Raw genomic sequence first — 15,922 nt, forward strand, 5'->3', positions numbered from 1 at the left:
ATTGATAGAAAATAAGTAATTATTGTGGATGAACTACTCCTTTAAATACTACAATAAATGAATGAGGAGAATTCATAATACAATAAAGATAATTAATTATAACAATAGTACAAGTTATATCAATGTCTTTTAACAATGTTGATGTCATTAAGGCTGGCTGTCCATGCTATGTCTAGATTAAACCAGAGGACATGAACACAATACCAGACAGTAACCATTGCAACAACAAAAAAACACTAAAACGATGCAACAAATTCTTCTGAGTCCTTAGCATGGTTTTTCACTCCCACTTTACATGTCTACAGAGAAGGAAATCAGTTTTAACATGAGAACCCAGTGCTCTGAACCAGGGGTTTCATTTGGGGTCCCAGGGGAATGGAAATACAACACTGAACATTTTTGGAGAAGAATCTGAGTACATCTCAGTCCACGCCATATAGACATGTTATAGACACTGTTTTCTTGTCTGCAACCACACAACCACTTTCGTCCCTATTTTGGGCATTGTCATTATAGGTGAACATTTTCAAACTTTTCTTTTTTAATCTGGAAAATAGAAGATCTACAGTACAAGCTCACAGCTTGTAGCATCAGCAGTTTTTGAAATGGGGCTTAAGTGGTAACATTGTTTGCCATCCCCTAGTTCTTTCTGAAATTATGCCTCTGCCTCAGAGAGAAAAACGTCCCACTATGAAGTTTCAAACGTTTTACCATAGTGAAACCATCTGATCTACAGTATGTACAGCCTGTTTTGTGAGGATAGTTAAAAATTGTAGGAAGGAAAGGAAGACATGTGTTTGTTTGTTTGTTTGATTATTTGTTATAGTTACATTAGAATTACACAGCCTGGATGTCAGTGTTCAGCTGTTTACTGAAATCCTTTTAATTTTACCTCATACATTTGCTCGACTGCAGAGATGAAATGCGTATTAGCGAAACTGAGGGTAATCACAATGATTATGTTTTGTGCCAGACCTACTGAGGTGACTGAATCTTAGTTCAGGTTTGGCTCACCCCTCTTTGTCAGGTTCCAGGTAATCCTTGTCCTGGTCCTCATCCCCCATAAGCTGGTCTAGGTGCTCTCCAGGTCGGGGGACAGCGTGGACCTCAGCTGGTGTCACTCTGATGTCAGGGACTGTGTCCACGTCATCATACGCCTCCAGTGGATCCTCCACCTCATAGGTCACAGTATCTGTACATAGATATAGAACATAAACATAAATATAAACAAACACAGTATCTGTATATAGATAAACACACACACACACACACACACACACACACACACACACACACACACACACACACACACACACACACACACACACACACACACACACACACACACACACACACACACACACACACACAGTATTGCTGATATTTCAGTCTTATCATTATTATGATCTACTCATATTATAATTCATTGTAGTTTAACATAACGTTTTAACAGTGGCTCAAGTGGCTGAACATCGAGTAAATAACAAGTGAATCCCAAGTTGTATTTTGTTCATGTTATTTAATTGTCATTGTACATTATCTAGACAACATGTCTTTAGATAATGCTCAGTAGCCTATTTAATTGTTATTACGGGGCCAGGCTCTGCAGAGCAAGGCTCCGTTTTGTTATTGGCATTATTCTGTTTCTTCTTCTTCTTCTGCCGTTTTTGCCAGTTCTGGCTTAACCGTGCATACGCTTACGAAACTCGACCATATGGTAGATGATCATGAAAAACAATCAAGAAATTCTCACACTCATTCGTCAAAGGGTGGTGCTATAGCACTCAATTGAAAATGCCAACTTTGAACAGGTACAACTCCTGCCCTGTTTGACCTACAGCCCTGAAACTTGGATACACATATGCGTCTCCTCATGCTGGACAACTTTCACACTCTGACTTTTGACCTCTGATCTCCCACCATTTTGAATGATATGAAAAACAATCATTGGCTCTTAAAAGCTTCATTCTTTCACTTATGGAAAATCCGCCACTAACGTTTTGTCGGCAGAGGTCCAAAGTTCATGTGTAAAAAGTTTTGTGCAGATTACTCAAAAATCCTAGGAGGAGATAGATTTTAACTATTGCAGTTTTATGAAAATTATTCATCTGCCCCTAACACATACATGCAGAGAGGGTCATTCCAAATATCACTGAAACCAATCTTACTCCAATTGGCCAAAGGCGGGCGCTATAGCAATTTTTTGAAAATGCAAACTTTAAACTCGTTTGGCCGAAAGTCTTGAAACTTGCTTACACTTGTGCCTTGACTCATGAGGAACACATGTATCACTTTGACCAGTAAGCTCCACCCTTAGATTTTCCGCAATATTGAGCAGTTTGAAAAACACTTGTTTTTGGCAGTTCTGGCTTAACCGTGCATACGCTTTTTACTGCTTGCAGTTATATTTTCAAACTTATTATTAGAAATATTCAACATTCTTCTCATTATGATTCATAGTGTGCTTTCATAAAGGTTTAACAGTGGCTCAAGACTTTCCTTCCCGTTGAGTGTTGATGTAATCATGCTGTGGGTTGTGGCTGCTGGAACCTGCTGCTCCACTGGTCACGTCCTGCTCATCGATGTCATCATAAGACAAGGAGGAATTACTTCCTGCATCGTTCTGTTTGACAGCTGCTGCCTCTGATCTGGATCCTGCATTCACAATGAAAAGAAGAAATTAGCAAAAACAACTTCAATTTAATCCTGACACTTTGGCATATAGCAGTAAACAACACTATGATATAGGCCTACTATATTATAAACTCTCAAAATAAATTTGTCAACATTTGTCAAGTCATAACAGATTTCCCTTGTATATAAAAGTTCATGTTTTTATCTTGTGGTTTCAGTGCTGCATGGTGATGGGGATTGAAGGGTAGAGTTGCAGTGGAAATTTAAGGAGTGGCATGGAGTCTGGAGACTCACAACCAGAGTATTGATATGCTTTCAAGATGCAAACTTTGCATGAGGGCACATCACTGGTTTACAGGTGTAACGAAGTAGGTGATCATTTATTTATTTTTTCGCTCGTGCCCGATTATTTTGTCGTTTTTGTTAGAAGAGAAAGGATAGAGGTAGAGCAAGAGAAGAGAGAACACAACCTGGTTGATGAGCTTCTCAAAATGTCCTGTGTTATACATTCAGTGAAACTGAGTTTGATCATGAATGTCTATCACTGTTTGATGAAACTACATACTATATGAAACTACGCTATATGAAAATATCACTCACCAAAACGATTCAAGGCTTTCATTTCATGATTGATGTCAACGTCCTCATATTCACCACTTTCATACTCATGGTCTTTTTGTGGAGATTTTCTTACTAGATAACAACAGAGATAGAACATTACTGGTGCAAAAATTGTAAAAAATAAATTATATATATATATATATATATATATATATATATATATATATATTTTTTTTTTTTTTTTTTTTTTTAAGTATATTTCTGATAAAATGCCACAGCAGAGCATTACAGCACATTTTTCTATATTAACACTTACAGCACTTGTACACTAATGTGTGTACACTGACTGTACTTACACATTTTGTAGGTGATTAGGATAAACATTTGTTCGCTCAGGCAATGAAAGTTGGAAGCAAAGGACTTGCTTAATGGCAATGTTGAATACTAGGGAAAACATGATACTATCTGTCCAAAGACTGGCCTCTTGTGACCAGATAGTAGCATTACTGCATCTACTTGATGCACTACTAAAACAGTAGTGCATCAGTACTAAAACATGTCATGCAGACACGAGACACTTGAAACAGGGCTGCCATCTTCAGAGGACATTGTAATCTCAACACATACCCTGAAACTGACATTATTTAGCAGATTATTGATATGAGGAACCTCCTGGTCACTAAGTTAAAACTATAAATACTGCATTGTATTTGTATATCTGCTATTTTAGCCAACGCTAAAATCTAAAATGACACATATGTTTTCCTAGTTTTAATGGGTTAATATACTCACACTTAAATATGCGTCTTCTCAGGAACAGGCACAGGAGAAGCAGCATGATCATAATCATGCCTACTGCACCCAGAGACACACCCGTGATCAGGGCGACGGGAGCCTGAGCCTTAGTAGTCGTCGCAATGATAATTGTAGTAGAGGTCACCGTAGTTGGAGTTGGAGTTGGAATCTGAAAACCTGAAATCAGTTGCAGTAAATTATCATTTTAATGTGTAGTTGAGTTTGTTGTTTGAATAAAGCAAATGAGAGATCATCAAAAATAATGGTTCAGTATTGGGTCGCTCACTAGTTAAATCACAACAACTGAACAGCAAGGAAAAAATCAAAACATTTGTTTAACAGGATCACTTGTTTGGAAACTGCTTATTTGAAAGTAGGTTGGGGTACCGTTGCAATAGATTGTAGCTGGATTTGATGGCGGACAAGTCTTCTTTTTGACACAGTCTTTGATGAACATATAATTGTCTTGGCAAACCAGTGACGTTTTCATGGTCTAAAATAAAACAAAATAGAAAATCCTTAGTGTTTGAGAAAGTTTTCATTCAGGAAAAAAGTCTGGTATACAAAAGGACTGGTTTGTTCCATAACATCTTTTAAATAAATAAATACATTATTATTATTATTATTATTATTATTATCATTATTATTATTATTATTATTAATTACATACTCTTGCATATTCTACTATACTTGAAAAAAGACAACAATGTGTAGAAGGGACTCTTATGTTCTCAATCTGACCTTTTACAAACAGTAAAAGAAAAAGCAAACAGGACAGGAGCTTACCAGAGAGGCTGGGTTCTTGACTGAATAATCTATTACATCACCACATTTAAGCTCTTTGCACAGAAGGTTCTTGAATGTTTTTCCGAAATATTTGAGATCTGGGGGACACACATACTCCCAGTTTCCTGTATCTTCATATCGGACTTGAATTGTGCCTCCACAGTTCTCCGTGGTTTTGAACTCGATGCTAGCTGTAACAAGTGAGTTGAAAATGTTCTGCTTTATTAATGTGGAAATGGTGTTGCTGAACTTTTAAATCAATACATTTTAGTAGTGAGTACAGGAAAATTAGGAAAGTTATTCAGCTACTAAAAGAAGTAGAGAAATAAGTATTGACAGTTACAAATTTAAATCAATATTTTGTCTTGGAACTTAGAAATAAGTACATGTTTTAAATGAATATAAGATCAAGGTCTGATAGAGAGCTGTATCCACTTCAAAGTCCATAACACATGTGTTTACAATAATTAATGTATGTCATTGCAGTCTCATAAACCTAGTATTTCTATTAGAAAATAAAACAACAGCAACAGATACTTAACTAAATTAAGGATTACATCCTTGAATGATCTATTCAGCAAAACTATTAGTGCTAGTGTAAAAAAAATGTCTACTGTTTGAGTCCCCTACTGAGACAACTGAAACAGACCCTTTTCCTCTGAAAACCTTCATCAAAGATATCGGAAGAGTGACTGTTATACTGTAACAAATACATGAAAGGTTGGATTAAATTGTTTTTCACATTCACCTGTACAGTAGACAGACACCAGAGCACCGTCGCAGTTGCCAATGGCTGTCTCACACAGGCCAAGATTGGACTCAATGCCCTCGCAATGGACGTGGTATACGTCTCGTTTTAGCCCAGTTCCTTGTTCTTTAAAGGGGACGGCAGCGCTGCAACCCAGCTCTTGGCAAACTATTTGTGAATATGTATCATTCCAGTTATTGTTGCACACCCTCTTGTCATTGATCTTCAGCTCACCAGAGCATTTCTTTGATAGCGTAACCTTAGGGTTGTCTGGGGGAAAAAAAATGAAATCAACAAAAGCAAATCATCCAATGACGCTCAACTCATTAATACAAAAAAGAAACAATTTCTACAGTACAGTATATCAGTCTTTATATTACGTATTTTGCACACAGCACAATCCTATGTTTAAAATTAACTCTGAATGTGTCAAAATGAGTGTTCATTTAGGATTTCATTTTCAATTTGACTTGGTAGTAATAACTGTTATTACCCGTGCACTGGAGATAGACCCCTTCATTCTTGGATGGTGCCCTTTCACTCTCACAGTCCCAGATCGTCCTTGGTTTCTCTTTATCACTACAGTTGAAGGTCTTCCCCCACATTCGAGAATCAATCTTCCCCGACATTCGATTTGATTTCATATGGGCTTTATACCCGCCAAGCCTGAGATCACGGCACAGTTTCTCTCCTTCTTCTTTTGTCCAGTTCTGGCTAGATACCAGCCTAGTAGACTGATCGCTGTAAACAATCACATCTCCCTGACAGGCACTGATCTCTTTGGGCTTCTTTAGTGTGATCTTCCGCCAGTCTAAGATGAGAAGTAACAGGGACAGAGACAAGTTAATGAAAACCAAAAATATGAACGATTACCAGCTCAGTTCAATTTAAGTTGTTGTAAAATCATAGCGTACCACAGTCCATGTTCACAAATTTGTTTCTGTATTTAATGGGATATGAGTCCACAGTACCTATAACACATATTTGGTTACATTGGAATGAAATCAAAGTATTAAAACATACCAGAACACTTCAGGCCACCAAGAGCGCAACTTGTTGTCCCCTGTGAACCAATAGTACAATTTGCCAGCATGGCGCTCTCAGCAGGACAACTCAGTCCTGACACGCCTTTACTGCTGGGCAAAGGTCCAAAGAATTCAAGAGTCGAGTGGGTCTCTCCACATTGCAGCTCGTTACAGATGGTTTTTTGAACAGCTTCATCCAGGGTATCTTTACAGACAGGGTGTCGTTCGCCTCGATAGAGTATCTTCACATTTCCAGAGCAATGATCTCTGGAATCGCTGAAATCGGCCTTGACACTGGCTGCAGGGAAACGGTATAAAACAGTAAACTATTTATTCTGAAATTGTTTGTTATTGTTACAGTGATAACTATTGTGTCACAAGTACCATTATATTATTATGTATTGATTTTCACAAAAGAAACCCCTCCAAGTTAAGAATACTGTATGTGAGATGCTAAGTGGACAAAACCAACACAGCTTATAAGAGTCTAAAAACAAACAAAAGATATTCTAATTGTAGTTGGTATATGTATCATATATATATTTCAAAGTATCTTTTACCCGAGCAAACCACATAGGCTGTGTCAACGCAGTTGGTCTCTCTGACTTTTTTGACAATGATGCTTTCAGTCAGTTTGGTGGTCTGTTTGGTCTTGTGCATTGCCAGGATGCTCACTCCCAGGTCCCCCCCTGTCTGTTTGATGTCAGGGAAGGCGTGTCCACATTCCAGGTCTTTACACAGCATTTCAGAATGGTCAAGAGTCCAGGTGTCTGCACACACACCCCCATCTGTTCCATTGATGCTCACCTTCACTGTCCCCCAACACTTCTCTGTCAGCGTTGCAGTAATAATACCTGTTGAAATCCAACATGTTGAAATCAAACGGCAAATAGGACATCATGCAGGCGTTACTGAACTATGCTCTGTGGATTATAGTATGTTGCTGTGAACATGTTGGCAGAGAAAAGATACAATGATGAATAGGAAAACCACCTGATCTAAACATGATGGAAGCGCTAAGAGCTCACATCAATTAAAGCCTAAAAAAACTTGTTCTTTTGTAGCAGAACAGGTTATTTCTGGGAAAGTACAATTTAAAAACACAGCAGCGAGAATACAAAATGGTTACACATTACCTGAACATTCCACAAAAGCAATGCTCTGGTTGGATGGTGCTGTATTTGGACAGTCAAAGACTGATGCCTCTGTGGATAAGCAATTGTAAGATTCTTCCCAAGGAACATTTTCCATTCCAGGGTCTCCAGAAGGAAAAGGTAATAGTCTATGGCTAATGGCCTTCCCACAATGCAGTTGCCGACACACCACATCAGCAGTGTGGTTCCACGTCTCGTTGGACCCTGAGAGCCAGTAATCCTTCTCATCATGTTCTACTCCCACCTGGCCAGAACAGGACTTTCCATTCCTCATGAACACTACCTTGTGTTCTAAAAAGAAAAAGTAGGGGGATTATTGCTTTAAATTAACTATTAGAAAACCATAACATGTAATATAGATTCAACAAGCATGTTGTGGACACTGGCGGAATGCAACGTTACCACGCTGAACACTTGATGGAATTGATAAAGGCTTTGTGCGGCTGTCTTTGCACAGGGCCTCGCATATCTACCAGACAGCACTGACATGTATGTATGCTTTACACTACCAGACCTATCATTACATTATTTTGAAGTCCAGCATGGGTAAAAGGGACTAGGTCCATTTTAACATAAGGTTGTAATCCAGATGAGTGGATGTACACAGAGAGAAATCACACAGAAAGATAAACAGAATAGACTCACTTTGGCAGGTTATTTCCACTGGTTTCTTTGGATTTCCTACCCGGAGGGGTTCATCGTTGACACAATCAGATAGTTTCTGTAATTTCTTACAACTTACTGTCTTCTCAAAATATTTATCTGTTTTGAGAGACAAGGTGCTTTTCCTGGTAGATTTGGCTTTGGCATCCCCACAGCCCAGCTCATTGCAGACACTGTTTGAATTGTCATCCGTCCATTCTTTTGAATGTGCGACCATTTTCCACTCTCCATCGTGTTGAATCTCCACTATCCCAGCACATTTCCCTGGGCCGTCTGACAAACGTACATCGATACTTTCTGCATTGTAATTGACAGGAAGAAAACATGGTTCATATATCAGACATCGTACATAGGGAGGCAGAACTTAAAACAACCCTCTATGACAACTTATCACATGCAGCCACTAAAGTGAATGACATATCACAAAACATTGCAGTATGAATTGACACGTTTTTCCGCTACTTACGATATAATTTGAATATAGTTGAAATCTTATTTTTTTTGTCTGAATTAAATTTAGCTGCTAATACAATGACACCTTGAATAAACATTCATACTGTAGCAATGAATAGCCATCAAGTAAGTCAGAATAAATTGCAACACATGCTGAAAAATAAACAGCATACAATAATACAATATTATCTTACTTTCACATGTGACAAAAGCATTGTTACGGCATGCACCAGCGTCGTTGTACTTGGCCTTGCAGTGCCACAGCTTATTCTCCGTGCCATCGCAATTCACATTGTCCAGTATTCCATTCTGTTCTGTGGTGGGGGGGGTGCTGGTGTAAATCACCTGCAAAAAGGCATTGTACTGTAGGTATTCTGAATTGTATTTGTTGTCTCCGCAAGGAGATTATGTTTTCGTTCTCGTCCTTCCGTGTGTCCACCAAGCTAATATTGGTCAAGCTTCACGTGACACGTGACAATATGTTGAAAGGGTGTGCTTTGATTGGCTAGCGAGACGCATGATGAAATAGAGGCCTATAAATAGGTGTGTCACTTCAAAAGATCATTTATATCTTTTGAAGTGAGGTAAGACAGGATTAATCAGGAGTACTGGCGGAGACCTGTGCTCCGAGGAGCACATTTTCTAGTTTATTATAAAACCGATAATCACTGAGTGAAATAATGCAAAAACTCCACCTTCCACCCAAAAGCAGACTGCAAAATGAAATGTGTTAGGGCGCGGTCACACCGAAGTTTAATTCTACCTATGAGGGTGGATTCTGCCAATGCTTTTCAATGGGAATGGACTCATGGAGTGTTTTTTTTTATGAAATCCACCAATGTCAACAAACTGATCCGTTCCCTTTGAAAAGCATAGGGCGAATCCGCCCTCATAGGTAAAATTCCAGTTCGGTGTGACTGCTCCCTTAATTTAAAATGAATAGAAATCACAGCAACGTCATTTCAGTAGGAGGAAATTGTACAAAACTGATAACAAATTAATGAATAGATAATTCATTAATAATGACAATAATAATAACTAGAAAAAGTGCTCCTCGGAGCACAACTCTCCGCCAGAAGACTTGTGTTGGTTCGAAGGTCGCGAAGGTCGCTATCCCTCTTGTATATGTAAGTGTCCTATCCATCCTGTCTGGGTAAGTGTCCTCTTCCGTTCATTCTGTGTAAGTGTCCTATCCCTCCTGTCCGATCCGTCCTGTCTATGTAAGTGTCATATCCCTCCTGTCTATATAAGTGTCCTATCTGTCCTATCTGTCCAATAAGACAGATAGGAACAATTGGACCGCGACTACTTGACTACTTCCGGTTCGAAGGTCTGGGAGTGAGCTAGTGGCCGGATTTTCGGTATTGGAATCTGGCTTATCACAGTGACACATGTATTTATAGGTCGCTATCCCTCTTGTATATGTAAGTGTCCTATCCAACCTGTCTGGGTAAGTGTCCTCTTCCGTTCTGTCTGTGTGAGTGTCCTATCCCTCCTGTCTGTATAAGTGTCCTATGTCATATCCCTCCTGTCTATATAAATGTCCTATCTGTCCTATCTGCCAATTATGTATCAGCCATGCAGCCATTTCATGGTTCCCGTCTTACCTCACTCTGACAGTGTCGGAGACACTGTCAGAGTGATGCCATGTATATATAGGCCCGGTGGCGTCACTAGCCAATCAGATCACAGTATTTCACGTGTCACGTGAGGCTTGACCAATCGGTGTGTCATGTTTAGAAAGTGAAAACGCAGTGATAGCAATACTCTCCTGGCGGAGAGTAATAATAATAATAATAATAATAATAATAATAATAGAAATAGAATAGAATAGAAAGATAGATAGAAATTTAAAAAAAAAAACTCCCATGCAAACTTCTAGCCTAGACACTATGCTCTGCCGAGACTCAGTCTTGGTCGGAATTATACCTGTTGTATAATATCCATTATACAACAGGTAGTTCCGACCAAGCAATCTGATTGGTTGAATTAGGCTCTCTACCCATGCTCAAAAGAGCATGACAGCACACCTAATCAAAAAATATAAAAATCAGCTGTGCTGATCAGATGGAGTCTCAGCAGAGAAAACGGGCTAAATGGCTAGGCTTAGGCTAGCAGTTTGCATGGGAAGTTTGCAGATGTAGTAGCTAAATCTGGCATTAGTTTTTTTTTCCCATCGAATATCTTAATTACAATGAGATTGAGCTAACAGTTGAGTTTTGTTTCTCTATGTGTTCAGTTTGGGAAAGGTTGTCTAGCACACAGCCATCTCATTGTTGGGACTGTACTGGCTTAGTAAACAGGGACTCGTTGTCTCTGTCAGACCCCATGTATTTCTAGGATAACACAGATAAAGTATGTTTTATTTTGATGGTAATTGTTGTATAATCGCAATATTACACTTGAGGGTGGCTTTACCGTGATTATAATCACGGTAAAGCACACCCTCAAGTGCAATATTGCTTAATTAATTAACCAGGAAGAATTGCAGCTCACCTTGCCACAGCCTAACTCTTTGCAAACCACTTGTCCGTCTTCTTTGTCCCAATCTGTGCCACACACAGGCTTCTGTCCCATAGAACTGTTGACATAAACTGCGCCATAGCAATGGGTAGTCTTCCTGGGTTTTTGGGAGTCCATGAGCGTTACTGTGATCTTTTCTGTTAAAGTATATAGGGAAGGCAGTTTCAAACATTTAACATTAAAAACAATATATTAAATATAACTTAAATGCATTTAAAGTAAAACAAAAGAGGAAACAATTGTAAATTAATGACCAAAAGAGAGGCCTATAAGCTGCTTTAATGTGCACTATTTTGAACACAATAAAAATGTCATAAAGCACTTCCAAAGAAAACTGACATAAAACTGATCTCATAGCTTTTATATAATGTTTACCTACTGTGTGAAGCAAGGTAAATATTACAAACTTGGGTTAAACTAATGGTTAACACAGGAGCAGAGGTGGAAAGTACTATAACTTTCCTTTAGTATTTAATTTTTTTGAATACTTTATACTTCTACTCTGTAATATCTCAGTGGCAAAATACAGTACATTTTACTCCACTACAACTGTTTGACAGCTTTAGTTACTGCCTGGTTACTTTGCAGGTATAGATTGCTAGATTACAAAACCCTATTTTATACTTCGGTTGAAAATAGCTGATTTAAAAGCTCACAATTGCTTTTAGTTGGGACAAATGTTGACAACATTTGGGACAAATGTTGACAAGTTGGGACAAATGTTGACAAATTTGGGTGCTTTTACTTTGGTACTTTAAGTAGATTTTGATGCCAATACTTTTGTACTTTTACTCAAATAAAATGTTGAATGCAAACCTTTTACTTGTAACAGAGTTGTTTTGCTGCTATTGATACTTCATTTTGCTTAAGTAAAAAGCGTGAGTACTTCTTCTACCACTGCACATCAATTAACCCATTTTCCCAGTCCAGTTGCTGTGCTGAAGCGACCAGTTGTATGAAAATGAATATTACCTGAACACGTCAGTGTTGGTAGAACTGATTGGCTCCTGCCACAGTTAAAGGATGTCTGCGTTGCATTGGTTCCACAGCGCAATTGTTTGCACATTATATTAGGACTTATTTTGGTGTTTTCATTGCAGGTAACAGTCTTAATGTCACCATCGGTCATCGCCAAGGTTCCAGAACAGGCATTATCCCCGTCTTCTAGCCGTAAGATGGGGTGATCTGTTTAACATAAAACATAACGTTTCAATTTAGAAAATTGTAACATTCATTGAGCAGTGCGCAAATGCATGCACAAGATACAATGTATTTGCGCACTGCTCAATGAATGTTACAATTTTAAAAAATGTTCAAAATGTACAAAATACTCTCTACTCTCTGTCTCTCTCTGTGTGTGTGTGTGTGTGTGTGTGTGTGTGTGTGTGTGTGTGTGTGTGTGTGTGTGTGTGTGTGTGTGTGTGTGTGTGTGTGTGTGTGTGTGTGTGTGTGTGTGTGTGTGTGTGTGTGTGTGTGTGTGTGCGTGCGTGCGTGCATGCATGCATGCATTTCTGTGTACAGTATGTGTTTGCAAATGCCACAACCATGATGACAACAGTGAGGTAAACAAACTTACCTTTACATGTGACAAAAGCAGGTTTAGAGCAGCCAGGGGCAGGCTGAGGATCACACTGCCACAGATGATCCTCTTTGTTGGTGGGTGTACAAGTAATTTTCTTTTTGAATCCCTCTCTTTTTTCTTTTCTGAATCCCTCAGGTGATGTCGTTTTTGTAGGCTCAGGCAGCTCCTTTGCGTCACCACAATTGAGATTCTTGCACACGAGGTCAGCTTGAGCCTTTTCTTTATGCCAGAGGAAACCAACATTACTGACAAGATATTTTACTTATATAAGGTGCATAGAATACTATCACTATACTTTTACTACTAGTGGTGCTACTACTACTTCTTTGACTACACTACTACTACTACTAGTACTAGTCATTTGATCCAGTTGAAAGTACCGGTAAACGGTCCGTAAATGATCACAGTATCATATCAAGAGAATGTATGATGACAAATGGGAACATTAATGGAAATTCAAGGAAACGTATAAACACAACAGTGCATGGATGCAGGTAGTGTAACTCTTACTAAAGTTGTCAGAACAAACATATTGTTGAGAATGTCTCCCGTCCGTTGTGATGTTGAATTGGACTGCTCCAGCACATCTAAAACCATCCAAACTCATTTCAATCTTTCCTACAAACAAAAATAGAAAAAGAAAATAACATAAATCAATGCTGTTCCGTGCTCTAAAATGTCTTTCTTTTTATGATTCATAATTTATCATTTTCCGGGTATTCAGCAAACATCAAACACATAAAATCACGATATCAGGAATAACCATCAAGGTAAACAAACAAACTGAAATAAAAAAGGAATGTGACAGCTATGTACAGTAATTCTCAGAAGTATACTACATAGTGTGTGTGTGTGTGTGTGTGTGTGTGTGTGTGTGTGTGTGTGTGTGTGTGTGTGTGTGTGTGTGTGTGTGTGTGTGTGTGTGTGTGTGTATGACAAAGTGATAACATTGATGCTGAGGTGTGGTCTTACGTGAACATTTAATCCATTTCACTGTGTCCTGGTTGTAGACACTGACCCCCCAGCCACGGAAGTTGGGACAGTTCCACAGCTGAGTCTCATTCCCACTGCAGTTCACCTCATTGATCCAGACCTTTTTAGGTATATTGGGTATCTCACTTGTCATTTTATAGGCATCCTGTCTCTCCGCCTGTCCACAGCCAATGCTCTTGCAGACCACGTCTTCATTGTTCGGGTTCCAGTTGTTGTCTCCAACGATGCCCCAGTCCCCATGAAATATTTCGATGTAGCCCTCACATGGGTTGTTACCACCTTTAAGGATCAGCCTGTCACCTGCATGGTTACACTTCATGTTAAATGTACAGCATATCGACTTGGAATCAAGGTCATTATAGTTTTGCATTAATAGCCTATATAACCCTAACCCTTCATTTTTAGTCAGGGGCAAGATTCAACAAGGTTAAAAATAACAAAGACTAAAACTAAGGTCACTTTCTCCATGATTTTAGTTAGTATTGTAAATACACAAAACAATCAGTAAGTTATCGTTTTTTTGTAAAGCCTTGTTTTTATTTTTATTTCAGTTAACAAAAAAATATTAATATTTTTTTTCTCTCTCCATAATAACCCTGCTAGGACTAAATACATATCATGATGGACCCCCAGGGGCCCTTGAGGAGGTTTCCCATGAGTAATGTAATGCTAGTATAATATTCACAAATTATTACAATACAAAGATGTATGAGGGACTATTCTGTTTCTATATCGCCACCATTAAGGTGCGGTCACCCCAAACTTTTATTCTGCCTATGCGGCGGATTCTGACAATGCTTTTCAAAGGGAACGAAGCGTTTTCTTGAGGAAATCCATGAATGGCAACAAACTGCTCCGTTCACATCGAAAAGCATTGGCAGCTAGAATCCGGTCGCATAGGCAGAATCAAAGTTCGGTGTGACTGCACCCTAAAGTGTAATGCATTAAATGATTCTCAAACATGCATTCTTCTTTTTAGTACATATTTCTTTTAATTTAATTACAGTGAATCTTTACACTCTTTCAGCGTGTCAATTAATTTATTTCACAAACCTTGGCAATTTAATTTACAAACCGCAACTCTGGGTCATTCACTTATCAGTACAGGTTAAGGTGGTTTCTTTACCTTGCATTGTATTTCAAGTTGTAAGTTTACTGTACCTCACCCTGCATCTGCTGGGTGAGTTAAATAAAACTATGTGAAAATGGCATTTATTGAGCGCTGGCTGTTTTCTCAGTTTAGCTTGTGTGATTACCTTTAAACGAAATTCAAAATGACATGTCTAGTTCTTCTGGATCTTGTATCCACTATAGACCGTCCCTACCATTTTCGTCAACGTTTTATTTTGTTGATGTAATCGTCAATATGTTTAGTCATAGTTTTTTCATTATTGCTTAGTTTTTATTTAGTTTATTTTTTGTCATACTTTTATTCAACAAAATTAAAGCTGCTTAATGCAACTTTCCTGTTCATTTGAACCAATTTTTACCACTCAGCTAATAGAGCCTGCCTGCTTGCTTTGTGGAGAAATTTAATTTTGACCTTCAAGTCAAACTTTTTGTCAAACTAGAAACAGGATCATGTCAAAGGTCATGTCCAACTTAGACACAGGATCTAAATGTCTCAAAAGAAGAGTAGGGAGACCAAATACAACAGCCCCAATTGTATAAGTTATATTGTACCATACAGATTGTACAAAAGAATATATTCTGTTCACAAAAATGCTGTACATAATAGAGATGCATGAAACAGCACTTGAATATCTTTAGATTGAAATGTATTTATGTATTTATTTATTTATGTATTTACATTATTATATTTTTAGGAAGCATGCAGTCTGATGATTAGTGCATTGCTGTGGTCTGATCTAATATTTGTGACAACATTTTTCAATTCCAAAGACGATGAACAAGGCTATGTGATTATTACAATAAATCTGGAAGCAGAAGAAGAAGAAGAATTCTTCACATTAAAATAGCAAATAAAATAAAACATAATAATTGA

The 15,922-nt window shown here is 38.3% G+C and overlaps 1 protein-coding gene across 1 annotated transcript in view; it reads right to left on the reverse strand.

The window, feature by feature from the left end:
* Positions 1-2,488: 2,488 nt before the first annotated feature.
* LOC311054255 (uncharacterized protein) overlaps positions 2,489-15,922 on the reverse strand; it is a gene marked incomplete at its 3' end in the record, with an annotated part of 29,208 nt that continues 15,774 nt past the window's right edge. The window contains exons 22-38 of the mRNA XM_084070131.1: positions 13,897-14,217; positions 13,435-13,542; positions 12,919-13,143; positions 12,315-12,527; positions 11,316-11,479; positions 9,014-9,164; positions 8,349-8,663; positions 7,686-7,994; positions 7,110-7,403; positions 6,548-6,847; positions 6,018-6,335; positions 5,525-5,794; positions 4,777-4,967; positions 4,378-4,483; positions 3,988-4,167; positions 3,235-3,327; positions 2,489-2,655 (exon numbers count right to left, since the gene is read on the reverse strand). Coding sequence (XP_083926257.1) covers positions 2,489-2,655; positions 3,235-3,327; positions 3,988-4,167; positions 4,378-4,483; positions 4,777-4,967; positions 5,525-5,794; positions 6,018-6,335; positions 6,548-6,847; positions 7,110-7,403; positions 7,686-7,994; positions 8,349-8,663; positions 9,014-9,164; positions 11,316-11,479; positions 12,315-12,527; positions 12,919-13,143; positions 13,435-13,542; positions 13,897-14,217 — 3,725 coding nt within the window. The remainder of the gene's footprint in view (positions 2,656-3,234; positions 3,328-3,987; positions 4,168-4,377; positions 4,484-4,776; positions 4,968-5,524; positions 5,795-6,017; positions 6,336-6,547; positions 6,848-7,109; positions 7,404-7,685; positions 7,995-8,348; positions 8,664-9,013; positions 9,165-11,315; positions 11,480-12,314; positions 12,528-12,918; positions 13,144-13,434; positions 13,543-13,896; positions 14,218-15,922) is intronic.

Source organism: Gymnoscopelus microlampas (assembly GCF_963454915.1).
Source record: "Gymnoscopelus microlampas genome assembly, chromosome: 10".
NCBI classification, from domain to species: Eukaryota; Metazoa; Chordata; class Actinopteri; order Myctophiformes; family Myctophidae; genus Gymnoscopelus; species Gymnoscopelus microlampas.